This window comes from Ammodytes marinus (assembly GCF_949987685.1).
Source record: "Ammodytes marinus genome assembly, chromosome: 9".
Taxonomy (NCBI): Eukaryota; Metazoa; Chordata; class Actinopteri; order Uranoscopiformes; family Ammodytidae; genus Ammodytes; species Ammodytes marinus.
Genome location: NC_137213.1, coordinates 3065735 through 3082926, shown reverse-complemented (window position 1 = coordinate 3082926; position 17192 = coordinate 3065735). Strand labels below are relative to the sequence as shown.

The following is a 17192-nucleotide window of genomic DNA, read 5'->3' as shown; positions in this document are numbered from 1 at the left end:
AATATTCAAATATGCACTTTGAAACTAAGATATCTACTCTAAAAGATCTGTAGGCCTACTGAGTAGGGTGGCATATTATTGATAACAAACCACACTCCACAACATCTATCATATCAAAATATACTTCTCTGTCTCCAAGACTGTATATACACAACATACTTATGGATTTGATTATATCTTTTTACATGGACTGTTTTACTTAATCACAGCAATGAATTTAAAAAAACTCAGTGATGTAAATGAAAGAAGCGTGCTGGGAACATGTTGTGGAAACAAACACATACTGTAGGCCTCCTTCACCAAATGTATGCAAACACAATGAGTATTATGTCCATCACATTCAATTACAGTTAGAACACCACTGTATTCTGTCACGTACATGTGGTTAGTGTGAGAAAATGTTTGCGATGGTTTGGGCAGGTGGAAGCTTTGGTAAAGGGGTGGGTTATATAAGTAGGCCTAGACACTTTAAACTCTCTAATGATTCAATGAGAATTGGACTAAAGAAAAATCATGGCAGGATTTGAGGCCATGCAGGTTCTTGGGTCTGAAAGCGGTCCATGTCAGTTTACCCATTAACCATTAACCTTAGTATTCCTGTGGTAAGCTACTGCCTAGCTCTGATTCCTCTACACATCTGCTCACACAGTTTTAGATATTTGCACCTTTCTAGATACGAGTGCGATTTAAATTGAAGACATGATCTGAACTTATCTTGTCTTTACCTAAACATAACCAAATAATATGATACATAAGTGTGGTGAGGTGCACCACCCAGTCTACTTCAACTTGCCTAGTTTTCTAGAAACAATGACGGGCTTTAAGAAAGACACTCATATGTCTGAGATACTCGTAAACATACAGTAGGTTAAAGTTTGGATGTGCATGGTTGTCACTAATGGTTCTGTTGAGAGTTGTGAACATTAGCTGCTTGAGCTAGCATCAACGTTAGCTTTTCAGGTTGAGAGTGGAGCTGTCTTTTAAGGTGGAAACTGTCCCAGTCCAGGGTTGTGCATATAGGGGTCAACCTGTCCATGCCCTTCCGCCTAAATGCCCTTTATTTAATCTTGGTTACAGTGTTTGTTAACAGGTAATATGACGATGTGGTTCATAAAGCTTTTATACCACTCCAAATGTTCACACTGGCTACTCCCTGTTTTTCTTCAAACTTCCAGGCTTAGATGGATAATGACAAAAACATAAGGCATACCAAAACATGCCAAACTAGATGAGTGGTTAGTAATATTTGGCACACAAACCGTTTTCAACAAAAAACACATTCTTGACGACCAATCAGAGCGTATTGGCTTACAAGCTCTACATCTTATTTAAACTGTGACTAATCTGTATTGTTATGTAAGAACATTTGTCGAAACACACGGACACTTCAAATAATTTGTCACATTCAACCATACACTCTATCTGGTTATCTAAAATACTCCCTAAATATAAGACCGCTCAACTCTTCTCTATTCTCTTTATCTTTACATCTTTACAACAACATTAGCCGCAGCGTTAGCCTCTCCAGCAAATATCATCAAACTTAATATTGGTTATGGCACTGCACCTACAAACGCAATCAGCAAACAGAGATCTGACTAGGAGTGGGAGCTTACAGAAATGATACAGATATGACAGTATGTACACAGTTCAAAATATCCACCGAATCTGACGTCAAGTTGCAGTGATTGTGCTTCTAACGTGTGGATCTCTTGTGTTCACAGGCAGCTTTTCATCAAGACACTATCGCACTAAGGTTCAATACACACCTGCACTGACACAGCACTTTAGATGGCACTTGGGCACTAAATTAAAACAGAATGGAAACACTGGGCTAAGAAATTGATGAGTAATGTCTGTTGAGGTACATTTGAAACTTTTTCTCCAACCTTTTTAGAGAATATAGCGCAATATTGTTGTCTGAATTCAACAACACATGCAAACCACAAAGCCAAGTTAATATGGAATATAGCGCTATGGCTAAGAGACGGGGGTGAAATAACAGATTTAGAAGAAGGAATAATCCTATAAAAAGTCATGTCGCAATAATAATGTTATTAGTGCACAAGAAAAATGTCAAATTAGTATGTGATATAAATTGCAATATAAAAAAATCTGATAAATTCATAGTTTTTACCAAGAAAAGTCACAATATTTTGAATATAAGGTTGGAACAAAGTTGTAGAATAGTTTTAATCGTTTTTTATATTAAGCACAGGCCTGTTTGTCTATGTGTCGAACTGAGGGTTATTGAGGATCTAAAGTTACAGGCTTCAAACTACATTATCATAGATTTTGGGATAGAAACGCGAGTGCTTTCCTTAAAAATAGCAACCAAAGCTGCGTTTGCAGAGAAATAAGCCATTGATACAGATTCTGTCGAAACTCAACATTTATTAAGTGTAGCCTATCATGAATTGACGTGCAGTTAACTTAGGCTACTAAGTTTACTGCTTCTCCATACGTCATCGTTGTCTGTTTTTAAAATAAACTGACTTTTTACAAACTGTTATTTTATCATTGTCATAATATTGTCATAATATGGCTTTTTGTCATAACTTCATACTTTTGCTGTTATAATTCTGCAAAATAATACCTTTCATTTATAATGCTTAATGATAGTATATTCTTATTACATTTATTTTCCAACTTTTGTAGTAATGTTAATACGTTATTGTAAATGTATATTGTACTGTGTCGCATTGTTCATTCTTATGAAAACAGTTTATTCCTTTGGCACAAGACTTTGACCTTTCCCCTCAAAATAACAACTTTTGTTTGTACTGTGATGCCTTTACTGATTCATTTTGTAATATAGATTATATTTAGTTTGTGATATTGTACAATGCTTTGTTATTTTAATATTATTCCTTAGATTTTCCAAAACGACAAGCTTTTCGTGTACTGGTATGACATGTTATTCTTGTAATATAGTCATCTGTTTTAAAATGGCACCTTATGTAACATTTACACTACAATAATCATATCATCTTTTTCACATAGAACATCAACTTGTCCCTTAACCTTGCAAACTTTATATCAAAATATCACAACTCTATTTATTTGAAGCTATAGTACTTAACGTGTTTCCTGTTGTTCTGAGTTTGTACCTTTATGGTTGAATGCACTTAATGGAAGTTGAACTTAAGCGTCAGCTAAATAAAATGTAATGTAATGTAACATATAAGATTCTCCCAACAGTTGCCCAAAAACTCTACTTCACCCATGCTGTAACGTTTGTAGACACGATGAGAGAAGAAAATGAACCAAACGAACAAGAAAAATCTGATGGTTGATGCTGCATATGTCATCACAGCTACTACACAGAAAGGATAATATAATACTGCACACTATTAAAACACGCCATGTTTAGAGTAGAGCACTTTTTTCCAACACCAACTTCAACCACCGTGAACCGAGAGATACTGTTATTGCCCAAATGGGACACCTTGTAGTCCAGACACAATTAAGACTGTGGGTTTCATTCCCCCCTGCGGCTGCCCATAATCATATGTACAAACACAGCACAGTCATAAGCGTTGAATGCAAATAATCCATCTAATGGCATGTGGGTCACATTATAAAGTTTACATATCATATATTGTTACCTGTGTTTGACAACAGGATAAAAAGTTAAGACTATATTGTATGTATAAATGTTGTGATAAGAATGTTTCTCCATTTACAGTCATTCGGCTGACCTAAGGGACGGCCCGAGGAGTCTCTCCATTTGACTCAAAGGGTCAGCAGTTTATTAAGCCCGTTATTCTTGTGCCTTAAGCAAGTGCACATTTACAAAAAAATGGACTGGTTAATCCAGCAGTCCAAGATAGGGAAAAAAACACACACACAAGTAAAGTCAACCCTCATGTGTTGGGCCCATATAGTCCTTTCTCATTGGCCAGTTTGAGATGAGGGGCGGGGTTAATTGTGTTCATACTCTCTATGGCTGTTGACCCAAAGTGGATCATGAACATATTGCTAGTACTATTATATAGGTTATGAGAGGGGGCATACACTGTGCCCTTATCGGCCAGGTTAAAGGTGCACTATGTCACACTGGCAGTGTCAGAGAAGTGAAACATTTTCTAAGGTGTATTCTCATAACTGAATAAACAAACTTTCCTCACAGGAAAATGTGATCCCTGGAAAACCGCTTGGAGTAAGAAAGTTACTTGAAAAGTTACCGTTTCACTGTTGTTGTTTACAGCAGCAGGGCCTACAAACATATTCTAGTCTTAGGTTTGGTTTAAGCTTCCTCAAAATAATTTAGTTTTGATTTATAATATAATCATTCAATACTAAGAATTACATGAAAATATGTTTTGTAAGCTAACTGCAGGCTCTGCAAATGTAAACAACCCCCCCCTAACGTGAAACTGCATAGTGCACCTTTAAAGATTTTGTGGGTGAGACTTACATGTTTTTGGCTTTTCCCATTTTGGCTGATCCTGTTTGGAGGGGGATAGATTTTACCGAGCTACCTCTCATTTTTGGCCCATTCTGAAGTTGTCAAAGGCCCAAACAGAGTCTCCATTGAAATGTTATGCTGGTCAGTTAGCACACATTTTCTATCAAGGTGTGGATGGATGAACTTCACACTGAACTGAGTGTGTCATTCTTTATAGGCCAAGCCCAAAGTAGGGGGCGGAGTGTGAGACAGCATGGGGCGGGGCATGGTAGGGGGAGGGGTTGGGCTGGGGCGGCCGTACATCCCCTGCAGGTGCCTGTTGGGGTGATTAGGGTAGATGGGGTTCTCTTGGAAACTTCGAAGGTTTTCCTGGAAACGGTTGCCGCTGTCTTGCTCGAAGCGGATGCCGTCGCCGCTCATCGGCCGGTGGTTGTTGTTGTGGTGGAGGTCGGGCGTGGGCCCTCGCTCGGGGGCCTGGCCCATGTGGGAGCCGCTCTTCCTCCGCAGGGTGGACTCACGGCTAGAGGACGCCACCGACTGGCAGTCTGAACCCCCGTCACTGCTGGCGGCCGTGGCCTCCACCGGAGTGACTCTGATGGTGGTGAGGGCTTGAGGGTGTGGATGGAAGGGAGGAGCATACACAGGGATGGGGGTGAAGGGCATGTTGGAGTTAGTGGTAGAGTTGGGATTGAAGTTAAAGTGAACGTTGTTGAAGTTGGGATTGTTGGGGTTGTAACTGGGCTGTTGGAAGTTGTTTGGGTTGTTGGAGTGTTGGAAGTTGTTTGGGTGATTGGGATGTAACGGGTGTAAAGGATGTAAAGGGTGAACCACATGTGGATGGTTTGAGTACACGCTCCCTCCTCCGTCCTCGCTCTCCGACTCTGTCCCTGTCACGCTCCTGCGGCCGTCCACTGAGCCTGCATCCCTCAGTGAGTCACAGCTGTCCGTGTGTCTGTCCAGGTCGTTCAGGGTGAAGGCCGACTGTCGCAGCGACGCTCGTTGTTCCGGCGGTTTCCATCGCCAGGAGCCACTGCCGTCGTTACTGGGAGGCTTCACCACAGGTTTGTTTGATCTGGATTCTGGGTGGGCTTCAATGCGGACTATGCTGCCACTTCTCTCCAGACCTCCTCCTGAAAGAGCCAGACAAATGATAATCTTCTACTATCAGCATCTTGTATTTACTTTGAATCCACAAATCTAAGCTAAGGAGAGGGAGAGAGGGACAGAGACATAAGCCCCTTTTACACAGCCAGTGAAAGCCGGGAATATGCCGGAATTTCGGCCCTCCGCCCTGCTCTATAAATGCGATCGTTGCGGAACGGGAGCCGAGAGGCGCAACAGATTGTTTCGGGAATTTTACTACCTCGGGGGGTAGTAAGATTGCAGACACAAGCAGTTCCGCCTCTCTGTATAAATGCGGCCAACTTGTTGTTGCGGAACAGGGGGGCGTTTGACGTCCATAGCCTACGTTCTAAACATGCGACCATGTTAGCAGTTGAAGGACGTGTGTTTAACATTAACCATGGCGGCCTGATATCCAGTAACGGCGTATAATCTAGCTGGTCATAAGGTCCGCTGCTCAATCCAAACCCCCACGCTTCATTTAGCAGAGTTTATGAGTCTATTTTTGCCCGGGGGAAGTTGTTCAATGAAGTGGGAAAGCTAGGCTAGGCTAAGCTAGGCTGCGACCAGATCGCCGCCGCTATTATTATCCTAAATCTGAGCGTATATCCACACTTTATTTCTGTCTACAGTAACGTGACTTCACACACTGTGTGTATGTGTATGTCTGAATGGCAGAGCGCTGCCCTCAAAGAGACTCGCTCACAGCCAACCCGTCACACAAACACACAGACACAAAGGTAACGCAGTGAGCGGAGTGATTTTGTCAGTTTGGTTAACAGTCCCAGAGAAGTTGGACTCAGCGCGTCGCGAGATCAACCGGCACATTGTGGGGACAGTGAAATACGGCCCTCTTAGTGCAAGCTCCAGCACTTCTGCTCTCAATTCACCGGCCAGTGTTGTTGTTGTAAAGCAGCTGACCGGCGCGGCGCTAACTGTTTACGTAACACCTGACGCTGTTTACAAGCACCTCTTTCATTCCGGAACGCTGTGTAAAAGGGGCTACTGATGCACCAGCAGGCCGGCGTTGCTTGGTTCTGTGTAAATAACACCTAACCAAGCAGAGCCAGCAAATTGCTGCGCAATCTCTGTGTAAAAGGGGCTACAGAGAGAGAGAAATTGCGTTGTTTAGTACATGCCTCAGTGCGGAAGTAAATTGCAACCCTATTACTGCCTGTGGATATTACTATAGGTCATTGAGAATTAGGTGGTATTTGCAACAAGGCTTATTTGCAATGGAATGGGGCAATTTTGCCCAGCGTGCTGCCTGCTGGGCAGTGCAGTTTGTATGCATTTCCTTCTTTGTGTGTGCTCTGTGAATTGGACACTATCTTCTTCTCTTATTTGCACAGGTTTAGCGGCACAATCCTTTAGTGGATCCGTCCCTTAGTGTATTAATAATGGATTGGATTTATATAGCGCTTTTCCAGTCACTCAAAGCGCTTTACAGGGTTCCAGGTTCCATTCATTCAGTCATACTGGTGGCGGAAGCGGGGCTGCCATTTCGCGCCTACGGCCCCTCCGATCACCACAAACATACACACATACACATTCACACGAGGCAAGGTGGGTGAAGTGTGTTGCCCAAGGACACAACAACCATGACGCAAGTGGCAGGGCGGGAATCGAACCGCCAACCCTTCGATCGTTGGCCGACCCGCTCTACCACCTGAGCCACGGTCGCCCCAGTATAAGTCTACTAGCAGCACAGACTGTAACAGTAACACACCTCCTCCCACTGCTCCGGTGGTGGAGGCTGGTGGAGATGGGTCCTGGTCCGTCAGGGCTCGGTACCGAATGGATCCGGTGCAGCTGAGACTGCTGCCACCATCCTCTGAACGGGGAGAGTACAGCAAACCCTGCTGTTTGGATAAGGCTATCACCTGGAACAGGAATAGGACAGTTAAGTGTGGGCTATTTCAAATGTTGCTGCCGGGATACTTTTCATTAGCGACTAACCCGCTCGTCTTGTAAGTGGAGTCCTACTGCTACAGCTAGAAGAAAAAAAAGCCTATGATTGCAGCTGTCCACAAAACATACAGCCTTCACTGAAATGATACATCATTAGTGTGACCAAAATCAAATCCTAAATCTTATTACATGACAAATAGTTGAATAAGCTTTCCAAGTACATTCATTCAGCTCAGTGATCTGTATGAGGTTATTCATTCAATTAATTCATTGTAATTATTTACTTTTTAAGATTATTTTTGGGTATTTGTAATGCTTTATTTACAGTGCAGAGAGACAGAGATGAAATTGGGCAGAGATGGGAATGACATGCAAAGATACCGACCACGTGTTGGATTCGAAAAGGGTCTGCTGCAAGGGCTGAGCCTCATGTGGGAGGGGGGAGGGGTCTCACCACTAAGCCCTGTGAATACCCTTATAACATTTCAGTCAGTGCTTTTTCTTGTGTTAGAAAGTGCTGCAAAAATGCACATGTTTTTCTATTACAGGTATGAGCAAGTGTTTTCAAATGTTTTTTATCACTATGCCTTCCCATGGGCAACCTATAAGTGCAGCAAAATAGATTATAGAGCTTGTGTACTCGGTGTAGCTAACAAACCCTCTATCTGCTGACACACATGCAGTTAAAAGCTCTGCAGAGAGACGACTTTTTGTAAAGATTATTTAGCAAGCAAGTTATTTTCTTTACTGATTTATCATGTGCCTTATTTAGTCGATTTATCAGTTCAGCATATGGAGCAAATGGCCATCTTAAGTTCTTAGAGCACAATGTTACTTCTGCAAATGGCTGATTTAGTCAAACACAATCCGTGTACCTTCCGTTCAATCCATATCCGTTTGGAAATCAAATCACGAAAAACTGAAAGTGACCTGTTTATTATACTATACTAAAACATGTTTTTATCCATTTTTAATCACAATTCATGACCAGGATATCAAATATGAGAATAATGGCCTAAATGTTGATTTTGAAAAATACATGTTTCAATTTAGTGAAAGAAGTGCGTGCGCACGCGTGTGTGTGTGTGTGTGCCATGGACGTCGATTTGGCTAAACAAGTGGGGGGGACAAACAGGCATTCTGGAGTGCATTTTCAAAAGTGGGGGGGACAATGAGGAAGCATCTTTTTTTGTCTTTAGTGCAGGTAATGAACGGTTCTGAAAGACGGCATACCCGCTCACTAATGAATACAATGTATACAAAACACTGATGTCTGACACATTTGATGAAAAAAGCATTTTCAAAAAGCAGCGGACATATGAGCCACTAGCTGCTCCCCGTAGCCCAATCAAACATGACGTAAACAAAAGGAGCTTGGGAAGGTAGTTCCGACTGAGCAATCTGATTGGTCGAAGGCATTTTGACCGTGCTCAAATCGAGCCGAAGCACGGCTGGACTGTCGCACAACAATATTACTCCGCCTCGGTCTCCATGGCAACCTAGCTAGTAGCATAGCTATGATCAGCTTCAATTACTTCTTGATAAACAACATCGTCAGTGACGTGCGGTGAGGTCAGTGAGTGGGTAGGCACTGAGTTCTGAAAGCCAGATTTCTCTAAACCTATATATTGTTAAATCAAAAACAATAAACAACAAACAGGCACGCACGGCCGATTTCAAATAAGTTCCTCCCTTTCTTTCTTTCTTTCTTTCTCTCTCTCTCTCACTCACTCACTCACTCACACACACAGACGGGACGTATATGAAATGTCACGACGGTGACTTCAGGTTTGCCCGTAGCCTACTGTAGTTTGGTCTAAATGATTAAACATCGCATCCATCGACATAACGGACCCGTCCCTCACACCGAGGGCCGAAAAAACGTAAGGCAACAAGTCAAACCTTCGCCGATTCAAACTACCGGTACTACTTCTATTCAACTTAAAAATAAAAGACAGCATTCATCATTATGTAGGACTACAGCATAACTGATGGCAACTTCACTCCATAAACTTTATCTTAATAGATAAAGTACCAGTAGCATATGCCCCATGGACCTGTCCAGCATCAGAATGTAACCATTTATCCACATTGCAGAGCTTAGGTTTGTCCGTCAGTAACAATGAAAACACAACTGCTCAATTAAATATAAAATGCAGAATGGATTGCACTCGGTATCAATTCATCCAACTTTATTATTAAATAAACCCCAAAAAAGTTTCTGACTCACCAATCTGACTCCCTGGCTGTAGAAATAAGCAAGACGATAGTAATCCAGTGACAGTCTGATTGACAGCACAGCTAGCTAGCATCCTTCCGTTCATGTAGGCTACCTGTCCGTTTGAAATGCTCGAACATTGTTTGTCCCTGTTGCTGCTGTACACCGTCCAAGGCTGGCGCAGGCCTTTCTCTTGCTATTCATTCTGTTCCTTTTTAAATTATAATCCAATTTGTTAAAATTCCTCCAGTCTGAAATATCTGCGGGCACGGCAGCTGCAATGTTGACTTAAAAATCCGCGGGGGTAATGCGACGTGAATGAGCATAGCCAACGTAATGACGTTGGCCTAAGCTGCGTAAATGTCTAGTAATATCTCGATTTTAATTGGTCCATGAATGATATGTAATGTAAAGGCTTATGTGGCATACCATTTACGTAAAAAAGGCACAAAGAATTATGCTTATTTGCGTACATGTTAAATAATACAGAATCAAGTGCGCATGCACGAAAACTTTTTTTTTTCTTGCCGTCCACAATGAATAGGCGCAAAGGCACTGATTCTTTGCCGTACACAATGAATGGGAAACAGCAAAGGCACAATATTTTTTTGGCGTAACTTACTAACTGCCACGTTTCGAATCAAAACGTCTACACTTTTTTAAAGTAATCGCGGATTACATGTAAAGATCGAAATAATTAACAGTAACAGTAATAATACAAATATAAGTTTATTAAATAAAAAAAATATTTTATTTTATTTTATTTTTTTGCACACGGCGCCAGTGTAGGCAGTACCCTGACCGCACATCACTGTAAACAACATCGTCATGTATCCATGTGCCGCGACACAAGCTGCTGTTAGTGTCCGCTACATTAACAGTCATTAGTGGGCATTGAGGATGGCAATCCCTACAGTTTACACTTAACAACGGGACACTTATAAAGCCACTCGCCGTTGTCTCTCTGCTGCTGATTGAAATGCATCAGTCTTCTCTGGTGTGCAAACTAGCGGAGACTTCGGAGCATGTTTTCTCTGGTGTGCAAACTAGTGTGTGTGTGTGTGTGTGTGTGTGTGTGAGAGAGAGAGAGAGAGAGAGAGACCTTGACGCTGTGTTTTAATATGGCTGGACGCACTCCATGTCCGGCTTAAAAAGTGGGGGGGACAAAATGAGTCTTGACGAAAAGTGGGGGGTACATGTACCCCCCATCCCCCCCGTAATCGACGTCTATGGTGTGTGCGCGCCCAGAGGCGAACTTAACCATTGCGCAAAGGTAGGCAATTTCCTTGGGTCTCATAATCATCTGATAAATGTTTGTTTTACTCTTCATTCATTAATCACCGATTACGTGCGGACGTCAGCATTGCACTGGGAACTGAGGGACACATCCTACATTATTGATAATGTTATTGATACTCGTGATCAGCTGAGGCATGAGCCCCAGTGCAGACAGCGGCATATGAAAGCATTTTTATTGGTTAGGTCCACGAGTGAAAATTGCGTCTGAGGCGATCGTCGTCTCTGTCTCTCTTTTTTCCCTGTCTTCACTTCACTTGTCGAGTCAAAGTGGGCAATCGCCCAGTTTAAGGGGGCGTGTGTGTGTGTGTGTGTGTGTGTGTGTGTGTGTCGAGGAAAGAAGAAACTTGTCTAGGCTATATTTTGTCCACGTTTAGGCTATAGGCTATCTGAATTGAGCTTTTTGTAAAATAAGGCTCTTGATGGTAGCCTTTGACAGACAATGACATACAGTGGAAATAGAAAGTTTACACACCCCTACTAAAATGCCTGCGTTTTTGATGTAAAAAAATAAGAACCCGTTTAATAATTTCACAAAAAAAACCACCAGTAATATGACATTTAACCTGTTCAAATCAATTGAAAAGTTGCAGAAATATCTTAAGGGGGAGGAGTAAAAAATAAGAAACTGAAATAGGGTGACTGCACAAGTGTACACACCCTCTTATTACTGGGGGTGTGAATGGGATTTGAATGAACCAATCACATTTCAAACCCATATAAAATAGGAGTCCATACACACCTGCAATGATTAAAAGTTCAACTGATTAACCCCAAATAAAATTCAGCTGTTCTAGTAAGCTTTTCCAGACATTTTCTCAGTCACATCACACAGCAGAAGACATGGTCCACAGAGAGCTTCCAAAACATCAGAGGGATCTGATTGTTAAACGTTATGAGTCACGAGAAGGTTACAAAAGAATTTCCAAGGCATTGGATATACCATGGAACACAGTGAAGACAGTCATCATCAAATGGAGAAAATATGGCACAACAGTGACACTACCAAGAACCGGACGTCCCTCCAAAATTGATGAAAAGACCAGAAGAAAACTGGTGAGGGAGGCTAGCAAGAGGCCTACAGCAACATTAAAGGAGCTGCAAGAATTTCTGGCAGATACTGGCAGTGTGGTACATGTGACTACAATCTCCCGTATTCTTCATGCAACTGGGCTATAGGGTAGGGTTGCAAGACGGAAGCCTTATCTGTCAAAGAAAAACATCCAAGCGCGCCTCCATTACGCTAAAACACACATGAAGTCTCCCACAAACATGTGGAAAAACGTGTTATGGTCTGATGAAACAAAGGTCGAACTTTTTGGACATCCTTCCAAAAGGTATGTTTGGCGCAAAAACAACACTGCTCATCACCCAAAGAACACCATACCAACAGTGAAGCATGGTGGTGGCAGCATCATGCTTTGGGGCTGTTTTTCTTCAGCAGGAACTGGGGCTTTAGTCAAGGTTGAGGGAATTATGAACAGTTGCAAATACCAGTCAATATTGGCATCAAACCTTCAGGCTTCTGCCAGAAAGCTGAAGATGAGGAGGAACTTCATCTTTATGCACGACAACGACTGTTATGCCCCGGTCTAGGGGAACCCAGAGGCATCACATAAATGCTACAATCCCACTCCCCGATCCCCAAACCACCACACAACAACGTTTCTAAAGTAAGATAAATGGTAATTTATTTTGAACTGAGCAAAAATGAAACAGATACCGCAATAATCTTCAGGGTGAGTTAACGCCAAAACAACCTAACTGGAAACAAAAACACGGGCAAACCCTAACCTAAACATTAACAAAATCAAGAGACAAACTCTGCAAAATAAACGGCAACTCACCCCTACCGGACACAACTGAACAATAATTAACACATGACACAAATCATAAAGGTGGTTCGGGAACCGCGAGTGCTGCTGCTGCCAACTAAGCCTCTCGCTGCGTGAATCTGGCGGAGCCTTATACTGCCCGGAGGTTGATAGTGGGCCAATCATCACCTTCTGCCACTTAGGAGGCAATCACCCGCACCTGCAGCTGTGAAGAAAAGCTCACTCACACACAAGAGGTCTCACTCCCACAAACAGCAAAGGGAAAACAGCAAAGCACATAACATACAATAGCCTATACGGCCCAGGGTCGTAACACCCCCCTTCCTAAAAATCAGACATTTCCCCCAAAAATGTCCGATTACTAAATGACACAGAGAAGGCGCTGTGCGCGGCCCCGCGGACCAGCGGAGCAGGAGGACTAACCTGATTTGGTTTGCCACTAACCGGACAGACATGGCGCGAGCGACAAAATTTGGTCACGTCGTATTTTAATCCTGGCCAAAAGAAGTACCGCAGGATAAGGTGGTACGTCTTTTTAATACCTAGACGACCAGCAAAGCTGTCATGTGCCAACCTGAATACTTGAGGGCGAAATTTTTGAGGCACGACAACTTGTTGAACCGAATTCCAACCTAGATCACCAGCTGAGGGGGAATACCACTTACGCATTAACACACCGTTGTTAATGCGGTACACACAGGGATTCCCAACCCTGGGGTTGGCGGCAGTGGAGAGGCACGTAACCAGAGTCTGATCGGCCTGCTGCGCTTGGATAAACTTAGTTCTGTCGACTTCAAAAGAGAGCTTAGCGTTAGAGGGTAACAGGTTAACCGGCACACATTTTCCAGGTTTAACACAGGACATTTCATTTTCCACAGAATCATTCTCAGAACACAGACAAGAGTCAGATAAATCAACACCATCAGACTTACGCGTCTGTGCGCGTGTCACAGCACAGGCAGGGAACACAGAGGACATGTTGGCAGCAGCAGGAACAGCAACACTAGGCTCAGCGATGGGGTGTTCAACCACCTTGGGGGTTGCAAAAACTTTTCCCCCCGCAAGATCATTTCCGAGAATCAAAGCCACACCGCGCACAGGGAAATTAGCGCGTATCCCAATTTTCACCGGACCCGAGACGAGCGGAGAACGCAAAAACACAGTGTGCAACGGTACTCGAAGTATACTCATTTTTACGCCCCACACCGGGACATCCGAACCACAGGATGATTTATCTGAGAACGGTAACACGTTATCTAACAGGAGCGACTGTGTAGCTCCCGTATCGCGCAGTATAGTGATTGGCACCTGATCTTCCTCCCTTCCTGTCAGTGAGACTAAACCTTTCAGGATGAAAGGCCGGTAAATGTCCGCCACGCAATCGTTTTGATTCTCGTTTACGCCGACATGTGCCAGAGAAGGGACTGACTGAACCAAACCCACACTTCCGGGGTTGCGCGTGCTCTGCTCTTTCCGACCGAGAACAGGACAGTGAGCAATAACATGACCCGTCTCACGGCAGTAATAGCATTCTGGCCTGCCAGGAGACATCAGATTAGCGGGAGATCTTGGAGGTGACGCACTAGAATTTTTCACAGAATTTGACGACGCCGGTTGCTCACGGCGCACAGTGGAAAAAGTAACTCGGTGCGTCAAAACAAACTCATCGGCGAGCACGGCCGCTTTTGACATGGACTCTACTTTCTGCTCATTTAAATAGACAACAATGTTTTCTGGGAGGCACGTTTTGAGCTCCTCCACCAGGAGTAATTCGCGGAGCTGAGCAAAATTTGCAACTTTACATGCGGCCAACCATTTATCAAAGAGAATCGTTTTCTCACGGGCGAACTCCACATGAGTTTGCTTGGCAGCTTTCTCACATCCTCTAAACTTCTGTCGGTAAGCTTCAGGGACCAATTCGTAAGCTCTTAATACAGTGGTCTTAACAATATCATAATTCAGACTTTCTTCTATGGACAGACTATTGCAAACCTCCTGTGCTTTTCCTATCAATTTACACTGTAGCAACAGGCACCACACTTCCATCGGCCACCCCAACGTTGCTGCGATGCGTTCAAAAGCCTTAAAATATGAGTCAACATCATCTTCTCTAAATGGTGGGACTAAGCGAATTTGCCTGCTAACATCGAACCGCTCAGGTGGAGCAGCATAAGGGAGCGTACTCACAGGGGTGGACGTGCCGGGAGACCTCTCAACCTCCATAGCCCGTATGCGTAAACGCATGAGCTCGCACTCCTTTGACTTGAGCTCGCACTCTTTTGTCTTTGTCTGCAGCTCCACCTCTCTTAGGCGGAGCGCCAGCTTGAGATCCTCCGTCTCATGCCCAGCCTGTATCACCGGTATATGATCTGTGCTATACCCCGGGGTGGTAGCAGAGACCTCGGCCCCTAACACCGCCCCGTTGCTGAACGCTAGTGAGGCAATGGCAGCACCAGCTCCCATCTCCCCGACTAACACAGCAGGTGCACCATCCGTTTTAGGCTCTTTACCACCACCCCCTACCACCAGCTGCTCCACCAAAAGCTGTTTAAGCTCATCTTTTTTAACACTTCTTGGAATAGCTACGTCATGGAAACCGGCAATCAAAACTAGCTCTGCTTTTGTGCATCGTTCCAATTTATCCACCGTAGGCTCCAGCGCAAATCTGTCCATATCAAACGACATCTTGTGAGAAACTGCCAAACAAAAACAAGCGACGGATTACTGCTCTGCAAGCACATCAAAAAATGTACTTTGCAAAGACCGGACGAGCCCCCAATTTATGTTATGCCCCGGTCTAGGGGAACCCAGAGGCATCATATAAATGCTACAATCCCACTCCCCGATCCCCAAACCACCACACAACAACGTTTCTAAAGTACGATAAATGGTAATTTATTTTGAACTGAGCAAAAATGAAACAGATACCGCAATAATCTTCAGGGTGAGTTAACGCCAAAACAACCTAACTGGAAACAAAAACACGGGCAAACCCTAACCTAAACATTAACAAAATCAAGAGACAAACTCTGCAAAATAAACGGCAACTCACCCCTACCGGACACAACTGAACAATAATTAACACATGACACAAATCATAAAGGTGGTTCGGGAACCGCGAGTGCTGCTGCTGCCAACTAAGCCTCCCGCTGTGTGAATCTGGCGGAGCCTTATACTGCCCGGAGGTTGATAGCGGGCCAATCACCACCTTCCGCCACTTAGGAGGCAATCACCCGCACCTGCAGCTGTGAAGAAAAGCTCACTCACACACAAGAGGTCTCACTCCCACAAACAGCAAAGGGAAAACAGCAAAGCCCACAACATACAATAGCCTATACGGCCCAGGGTCGTAACAACGACCCAAAGCATACATCCAAATCAACCAAAGAATGGCTTCACCAGAATAAGATTAATGTTTTGCAATGGCCCAGCCAGAGCCCAGATCTGAATCCGATCGAAAATCTGTGGGGTGATCTGAAGAGGGCTGTGCACAAAAGATGCCCTCGCAATCTGACAGATTTGGAGCGTTTTTGCAAAGAAGAGTGGGACAAAATTGCCATATCAAGATGTGCTACACTGATAGACTCCTACCCAAAAAGACTGAGTGCTGTAATTAAAGCAAAAGGTGCTTCAACTAAGTATTAGTTTAAGGTGTGCATATTTATGCAAGTAGGTTATTGTGTATTTTTAGTTTTTCTAATTTTCCCTGAAAAGATTTCAGTTTGTCTTTCTTTGACTTGTCCAGGTTATAGGACACATTAAAAGATGGAAAAAGTTCTGAAATGATTATCTTGTTTCCTTTTTATTACATCACACAAACCATGCATTTTAGAAGGGGTGTGTAGACTTTTCATATCCACTGTAGCAGCCTTTGGCAGCCAGCCAAAATATGTTTCCCCTCTCAATAAAGATTAAACATTTGGTGGTTTGTCTCGTTTCGATCTGGATCAACAGCTGTATGTCTGTCGCTGTTTAGATCATGCCTCGTTTCCTCTGAGCAGCACAGTTCGGTTCGGCACGGTTCGGCAGGGTTACCCTACTAGATCTGCCATGCGTTTCCACTACCGACAAGAGGCTTTAGCCTACTTTAAAGACGGAGATAGCCACGGTCAGAAAACAGTCTATGGGTCAGAGCCATCACGGCGATGGCCGCGCATAGCTCGTGGCATTGTGGCAGCGGGACACAGTTTAAACCGCTGACTAATATAAATTATTATTTGGAACTTCAAAAATTAAAATGCACATTTTTTACATTTTCTGTTTGTCTCCTTTCCCATTTTCGTATGTAAAGGGCGACATGGAAAATAAAAAATAAGAAATGGCAATCAATTCATGTTTTACAGGCATATTTTGAATAAAACAGTACGTTTTTAATTAATTTTTTAATGAAACAAATTAT

The 17192-nt window shown here is 43.4% G+C and overlaps 1 protein-coding gene across 1 annotated transcript in view; it reads right to left on the bottom strand.

Annotated features, from left to right (window-relative positions):
- Nucleotides 1–4615: 4615 nt before the first annotated feature.
- The window catches only part of LOC307255051 (phospholipid phosphatase-related protein type 4-like), a gene marked incomplete at both ends in the record, with an annotated part of 54887 nt that continues 42310 nt past the window's right edge, over nucleotides 4616–17192 (bottom strand). The window contains 2 exons of the mRNA XM_080033650.1: nucleotides 4616–5541; nucleotides 7263–7416. Coding sequence (XP_079889776.1) covers nucleotides 4616–5541; nucleotides 7263–7416 — 1080 coding nt within the window. The remainder of the gene's footprint in view (nucleotides 5542–7262; nucleotides 7417–17192) is intronic.